At 43.3% G+C, this 8402-nt stretch overlaps 1 protein-coding gene across 1 annotated transcript; it reads right to left on the reverse strand.

Annotated features, from left to right (window-relative positions):
* Positions 1–129: 129 nt before the first annotated feature.
* Positions 130–7929, reverse strand: LMO2 (LIM domain only 2). Its single transcript, XM_006258461.4, has 3 exons — positions 7691–7929; positions 3544–3759; positions 130–1144 (listed from the first exon to the last, which is right to left on the reverse strand). The coding sequence occupies exons 1-3, from the start codon at positions 7729–7731 to the stop codon at positions 925–927; spliced, it is 477 nt and encodes a 158-aa protein (XP_006258523.1). The 5' UTR covers positions 7732–7929; the 3' UTR covers positions 130–924.
* Between the last annotated feature and the right edge of the window lie 473 nt (positions 7930–8402).

Consider the following 8402-nt stretch of genomic DNA (forward strand, 5'->3'; position numbering starts at 1 on the left):
TGGGAAGTTTAATAAGAGTCAAGAATGCTCCAAATGTATGAATCCTACTGCAAATAAATGAAATGAATAATAGGCCTACTACATCCAAATCAGGTTCAAGCCATTGTATGTTGTCAAAAGAAACAACACTTAAACTTTCTGTCATTTTTATTAAAGCTGCAGATTATTACTACACACAACAAATACTTTATTGATATAATCTACGTTAATAAAATAGTTGAACAACTCTTTAGATTTATATTTGTATAGAAATGATCTGTGGAACATCTCATCTTGAAACAGTGGTGTCTGGAAACAGCCATTCATTAGAATTTACTTAAAGAATTGTTTGGAGCTAAAGGATGCATTTTTCATTCTCAGGGGAAAAAGTACCATGCAGAAAAGTCACTTGCTGTCCCATCCATAATTTAAGGCCTTGGGGAATCTGACCAAATAAATGACTGGCCCTCTCTCTCCAGTATCCTTCCTGTCTACACTGGGAACTATTGTCTAAACTGTATAACTAAAAAAAAGATTAAAAAAAAATATAGATCAATTGCACAATCCTAGTCTGCAGGTATCAAAGTCATAATATCTTTTTACATAACAAGTCACTACTGAATTTCCAGTTATGAGAATTATCACACCCTATTTGTTCCCTGACTCACCCCACATGGCTGATAATGTCAGTTATTGTCGATACACCTTTGCTAATAGAAGTCAGTCTATTTGCTATTGCTTCAGCCTCTTTTCTTTATTTATATGTAGTTTAGATTCTATGTAGCACTGCCTGATAAGGGTCTACTCTGCAGTACTCCCCCCCTATCCCCCCCCCACACACACACTCTAGACAAAAAACATAGCTTAAGTGATTATCTCCTCACTGTAGCTATGAATTTGTGTCACCTGTGAACTGCCTTTTGAAGACCATGAGGCATGTCTTGGCTATATCATCCCATTTATCTTAGTCCACTCATAGATGTCCTGTTCACATACTATGTCCGAGTTGATGAGGAGATATCTATCACCAACGCAAAAATGTTTCTGGCAAGCAGCACATTTGAAGCATTCCAGATGGTATACCTTGTCCTTCACCCTCATGGTCATCTCATAGGCTCGGATTCTCTTGTCACAGGAAGCACAGAGGCCATCTTGGCCAAAGAGCCTAAAGAAACAACAAAGAGTTGAGCAAGGTACTCTTGAAGAAAAGTGGGGTGGGAATCAAAGCAAAATTTAGACACAACATCAGAAACCAGTGTTGCACTGTTACACTTGCATTACAAGGATACATAGAAGTTTAAACATTTGTTTGGTAAAATCTTTCAACCAAGGGTACTCAAAACTTGTGGTCCCAAAGGCAGGAGTGAAAATTTGTCAGAATCATACATCTTGCCTACTTTTCAAAAGAATATACTTGCTTTTTTATGATAAAAAGTAAAAAAAGCCTGATCCTGAAAGATTACGAGTTACTTCAATGGGAGTGACACCTATCTGAATCTCAAAACAAATGTGTACCATCCTAATACTTGCATCTCCCCTCATCCAGCAACAGAAATTACATTATGGTTGATAAATATTACTATTATTCCTTACTATGCAGTTAAAAGACAGGGTTGCCAGACGCTGTGATCGTAACACACAATCTAGTTTTGTTGCCTTTCTGAGATCCCTTCGGATTCAAAGACTTATATACTCATGAATGACTGCTATGTTTCAGAAAGATGGACTCTATGACCCTTTAGAAATCTATTCTAGCCCAAAGGATTTTCTTATCTGGCTTGCTTTTTCATCCATATTAAGAAACCCTGTTGAGACATTATTATGTTGTCTATTAAAAGGACCCTGTAATGAATGCTCTACATATATATCCCTCTCACAGCATGTATTGCTGCTCTCAACTGGAACAGTATGACCTGTTCAACTGTGTGTGACAACATAATGAATGTCATCTTCTAATGCAGGTTGAAGCTTGTGGAGTTTATAAATCCTGCTATTAGTAAACAAGCAGAATGTGTTTTTATTACGTTTGATAAAGTAGAGGAAACGCTGAATATTACTTGTTTGAAATATTTTCTCATGTAATTACATTCTCTGTGTTGCCATACTAATTTTAGAACCATTTGTCCTCACATATTTTTTACTGTGCTTATAGACACAGCCTGCTTCAAAAAATAACTCTTAAAAATAACTAAGAGATCTAAAAGAAAAAGAAATCATTTATTTTCTCTGCCAGAAGATGTCACTGTTCACTTCTGCCAATAAAAGTAATGTTAACATTACCTGAAGGTTGTGAAATTTTTCATTAACTCAAGACAGCTGATGAACACATTACACTTAAATAACTGAAAACACCCAGCATAGAAAATAGCATAGAGATTTAGTAATCTTGTTCCTTTGGTCTGTTACTCTTTCATTTAAAAAGTTACCAAGTATTCAGCTAGTGGAAGTAGGACTGGATCGTTGTTAGAATATTACATACACAGGAGATTTACAGCCTGTCTCATTATTGGGGCCAATTTGTCCATTATAACAAGCATATATGCCTAGCACAGCAAGCCTAGCAGAGCAAAAGCATATATACCTAGCATATCAAAAATCAATATGCTTTAACTGTAATCAAGAACATGGAACATGCAAGCTCTTTATAATCAAGTTAATGGAAAATATATAAAATTGAACTCATCTTATTTATCAATACTTGTAAGTGCAAAATGGACAGTGATTTACTAACACACAAACTATTAAGATCGGATTGACAAAAAAAAACAAAACATTTGTACACAAGGCAATGTTTAAGTACATTCTTATCCTTCTGACTTCAAGTTAACAGGATGCTTTCTTAAACTGGGACCGTAATTATTTTAATATGATAGGACTGTGTAAGTGTAGTGCCTTGCAGCCTGAGGAATCCTAAAAACCTACAAATTGAAGCACAAAATTAGAAACAGGGATTAATTCACTCACTGCTGAAAGACAGCCACTCCACTAGATAATAAATGCACAGAAGCATCACACAGTAGTTCAGTTAAGTAAAGAATCTCTTATCTAAGTGGTATTATGGTAATGGCAGATATGGAATTTGGCCAAGGCACCAAGACACCTTATTTTTACAAATTTGCCAAAAGATCTTTCATCACCAATTGTCCTCAGGGCTTCAGTTATAATATCCTTGAATCCAAAAGGCAACACCTGCAGAACCAAAATACTCTTCAAACCATTGTAGGACATTGGCTCATTACCAACTAAAAGGAAAGAGTCTGCTTATTGAATTTCCAACACCATTTCCTATGACATCTACTGAAGGTGTTCCCATGCAGGCACCAAAACCACCTAGTTATGCTGAAGCTGTGGATCTGGGCAGCACCACTCAAACATGGTACCATATCTGTAACTGCCCTCAGCCTTTATATTTTAGGAATAAATTAATCATGGCAAATTCCTTACAGTTCTTATGCAGCAGCATCACTGGGGATCCAACCTTCATTCTAAATTTGTAACTAACTTTGAAACTGCAGAAAGAAAGCAAACAAGAGCAGAATGTTGTCAGATAGAGGGACTCTGTACCTGAGATAGTCTCTCCTGCAGAGTTTCCTGCCCAGTTTATAGTACAGTCGTCTCCCCACCTCTCCGAGTCTGCACCCACACAGGTCACAGCTGAGGCAGTCTTCATGCCAGTACTGATCAATGGCTTTCAGGAAATAGCGGTCCCCGATGTTCTGTTGGCAACCTCCACATGTCAACAGTGAAGGGGGAATTTGGAGCACCTCATCCACCGGCTCCCTGAGAGAATGAGCAATCGTTGGAGAAGGAAAAACCCTTTAAACCAACTAAATAGGAAGAAAAAAAGCTCATGACCAAATTAGAACAGGATTTATGGCCAGTTTTTCCTCCAGCTAAAGTCAGTGGCAGTCCCCTGCCCTCCTCTTGATATCACTGGGAACAAGGGTACACTTTAATTTTGTTTTTAAAAAGGAGAATAGCTAATATTTCTGAAATCACCCAAGTGGAAAAAAATATTTGCTCTTCATTTCTTCTGGTTCAAAGAGTTGCATGTGAACATGACAATCTATACAACCTTCCAGTCTGTTCCTTGGTGTAAAAACATTGAATGTATTGTTAATTAATTTTCTATGGACATGTATTGTTTTCCTCTACTGGACAGAATTAGAATTGCCCAGTTTGAGTCTAATTCCTATACAAGTGCTACAAAATACATGAGATTCTTCTTAACCTAAGGGATTGGGGGACTGTACTTTTGCAGCAAGAGATCTGGAGTTTCTGTTTAAAAAAAAAAATGTTTCGTTCTTGTCTACATATGCTGATAGATAGCATAGTGATAGCTATAAAGTCCAAAGATTTGTTACAATATTCTTGACATTTTCAAATAGCTCTCTTTGTCCAGATTAAAATGCAGAAGTATTCATGACAGAACAGCTTTTGTGGTGTCTTCAAAAGGGTTTGTATATTTACCAGTAAACATCAAAAACCCAACTTCATGAACCTGTTTAAACCCCAGGATGTGTGTGTTAGGTGACTGAGAACCCCAAACATTATTGTAAAACAATTGCATTTGTTTTTAGGAATACACACTTCCCATATTGCTGGCCTCATCTTGAAACTCTCCCTCTTCAGTGTTGCCACAATCAATGGGAATATTGCCTCAATAGGGGCTACAAGTTTGGGAGAGTTATATGAAAGTATCCTCCAAGCATGAGGTCACATGGGATTAACCTCTCTCTAGGGAAGGTAAATTTGAAGTCTAAGCCTTGTGATGGCATCTGTTCTAATAGCACAAAAATGAATTTACACAACAGGTGAGACTCTGGCCCTATTGAACCCAATAATAGTCCTGTCATGGACTTCAGCAGGGCCCGAATTTCACCCAGACTTAATGCAGAATTTATCTTTTATTCTGAGTAAAACAACTAAGGACCTGATTCTGATCCCAGTGTACTACATGGACTTTAGACCACCATAGTTCTATGAATTTCAAGGAGTTATGGCTGATTTACACACCGGGGAAAGAAAATCAGCCACCCACCTCCTCCCCATTCTTTTTTGTAGTACTATATTAAAGGGCACTTTTGCACAATTCCAAAGTAACATTTTATTCCTATCCTATCATTTGTAACAAGCACTAAAATAAAGAGCAGATGCACTAATACAAGAGGGCTAAAGCTATACTTTTTTTGCAAATATGTTTACTTAAGAAAGTCTCAGTGTTGCCTTTTTGCAAGTTCTAGCAATACTATGAGCAAAAATTACAAGACTAGACTGTGGACTCAATCCAGCAAGGAGCAGAGCATGCTGGCCCCACTCCCACCAAGCATTTAGGGCCACATCCAAAGCTCAGTAAAGCCAATGGAATGATTCCATTGGATCAGAACTTTAAGCACACACTTAACTTTAAGCATGTGACTTGTGCCATCCATTTACTCAAGTAGTTTGCTGGATTGGGGTCAGACAGTGCCCAACGCCTTGCAGAAATTAGCCCTAAATTCTTAGGTACATCATTCAGTTATTGGTATAGCCAACGGTCTGTTGACAATTTGCTGGCGGCCTGTACCCTGCCAAACCTGGGGGGGGGGGAGGAAACAGAGCATAACTATACTGAGAGAAGTCAGCACAACTACTCTGAGTGCAGTCAGCACTTCCCGCAGGCTGCAGATACTAACATTTTTCGATCCCCTCGAGTTATATTATGCAGGACTTCATCAGACTTTATTTACTGGGAAAATAGCTTTCAAGTAAAAAGGACTTTCTTCAGGGTCTGAAATATGTACTGTGCTCCCTGACTTCCCAACAAGGCCTGATCCTGCTGTTTTTATGCAAGCAGAACTCCCAGAGCAGTCAGGATTTGGTGCCGATAAAGAATCTGTCTGCCTGCAAGCACTTCTATTTTTCACTGTCACAGTGCATGCTGTTCTGTCCTCTTACTGTCTCATGACTACCAGCCCCCACCTTCCCCTCTCTCCCCACAGCCCACTACACGTGGCATTGCTAGCAGAGTCATAGGGAGTTGCTACAAGCAGAGGATCAGGCCCTAGATTTTCAGAGCATACGCTCTGTTTCTCTGGTCCATTCAGTGCAACCGACACTGCATATAGAACTACAAAGGAATTTTATGCCGACTTGAAAACATCATGTTCTAAAGAACACAGAACACAGCATTTGTCTAAAGCAAATCCAATGGACTTATACTGTAGCAGTTCCTCTACCATAAATGTATCTCTCTTTGTAAGATTTGTGTGCCCTATGATATTTTATATTATTCTTGTCCCTTTTCTTGTCAGTTCAGGATCTACGACTGAGTTATTTGAAACCCTATTTTGGCTACTAGCATCCTAAATTCTGAAATAGCCTAGTAGAAGTTTATTTGGAATTGGATTTCAGGGGGAGATTTTTTTTTATGAATTTGACTGTCACCGCCTGTAATAATTCACCAGAACACCAACTAAATAAAAAAAAAATGTTTCAATTTTGTAGCTGAAATTCAGGTAGGACAGAGGGGGGAAACTACCACAGAGGTTACATTATAATTCCTTAAAAAGCAGAATATGAGGAAAAACTAGCTAACTACCTTAGCATCCCTGTGAGCAATGCATGAGAGGAGGGCTTCAAAAGATGATATTCTTAAATGCTTTGCAGGAAACAAATCCCAGATTAATGAAGCCTTTTATAGGAGGGAGGGAAACAATGATTTAAGCTTTACTTTGGACACTAGAATTGTTGAAGTTTTGGTTTTTATTCTGTGCTGTCACGATGCCAAGGAGGCACAGACCAAGTCTGAGGCACTGCTGCAATGGAGATGCGCAGCCCTGGAATTGAGTGCCATGACACCACATGGTTGGGCTGAATTAACACGCTTCTCACAAGCGTGGGTCTGCGTGTGCTTGGGTCTGAAGGGATGCCTGCAGGAAATACACTGGAAGAGCCAGCTCAGAAGGCTCCTGTCAGATCCTGAATGTAACCACCCTCTTTCCACAAACCTAGTCAAAAAGAAAGACAAGGCTCCCTTTAGACTTCCCCCTACCTACAATTCTTTGCTCTTCTCAAGATCCCTGGTCCATTTTGGCATCTCCATCCTTAGAGGTTTTGCAGACCCAGGCAGACAGAGCCTCCGCTGGAATGATCTAGCTGGGGACAGCCCTGCTTTGAGGGGGGGGGGGGGATGGACTAGATGTCCTCCCTGAGCTCCTTTCCAACCCTCTTTTCAGCCACCCCCCAGCCAGGCAGTTAATACCATCTCTCGAAAGTTTCAAACTGCCTCTGGCCTGATGAAAATGTGGAAGTTGAGCACCCATCAGATAACAGCTCTGACCTTTCAGTCTAGTCAGCTGGGGAGGGGGGGCAGATCAAACATGGGGCAGACTGCAACACTCCTCAAGCTTTGGGGAAGTCTGGCTGGGGCTTCGCTGGATCTCCAGGAGAGAAGGGAAAGAGATGGGGAGGGATGGCTGGTGGCTCCCCCCCTCCCAAAGCCCGTGTGCTGGGATGAAGCCAGGACCTGGCTTCGGCTCCAAATGGAGAAGCTGGGCTGCACGCCGGTCCCCACCCGCCATCCTCGCACGCCAGAGCCCTGCGCGCTGTCAGGCAGCCGGGGGAGGCAAAGGCAGCCGGGCTCTCTCACCTCTCCCTCCGGAGCTCGCCAGGTCCCGGACAGCACCGGCACCCCGGGAAAGAAAAGGGGTGAGGGGGAGCTGGCACTTACTCGGAGGGGTCGAGGCTTTTCCTCTCGATGGCCGAGGACATTGGCAGGCTGGGCGGCGGTGGGATGCGCCCCCACAAAGGCAAGGCGGTGTGCTCCGGTGCCTGGTCGCCCGCGGAGTTTCCCCTCCGCCCCCCAAGGGCACGGGCGGGATTTCCTCCTGCCGCACCACAGACGCGCACACAAAGCGGGCTGGGCTGGGCTGGGCTGGGCTGGGCTGGGCCGGGGCGTCCGCGGGGCTGACCCTCCGGAGCCGGCTACCCTCCCATCTCCGCGCCCAGCTGTCACTGCCGCGCCCCCCGCCCGGGCAGCTCTGGGCACGCCGGGCCGAGCGGGCTCTCTGCAGAGGCGGCGCCCAGCCCCAGCATCATGAGGGCGAGCGAGCGCAGCCCCGAGCCCCCGCTTTCATTTCCTCTTCCCCCGGCACGACTCCGATACAATGGAAGGAAATCACGCTCCGACACACAGCTGCCCGGCCCGGCTCGGCTCCCCCTGGCCCGCGGGCGGGGGCGGCCGCGCACGCAGCAGCATCCCGCGGGGCCGCCGGCTTAAAGGGCCAGGCGGGCTCTGCCTGAGCCAGGGCTGGGACCGCAGCGGGGCGGGGGGTGCTCCGCAACGGAGGGCAACACTTCTGGGAAATGCCCCTCAGGGCTGGTTTGCTTTTAAAGCGCCCCCTACTACGTTACTGGCCAAAGGCACTTAGGTGCCCTCTCCA

This window comes from Alligator mississippiensis, chromosome 2, assembly GCF_030867095.1.
Source record: "Alligator mississippiensis isolate rAllMis1 chromosome 2, rAllMis1, whole genome shotgun sequence".
Lineage (NCBI taxonomy): Eukaryota > Metazoa > Chordata > Crocodylia > Alligatoridae > Alligator > Alligator mississippiensis.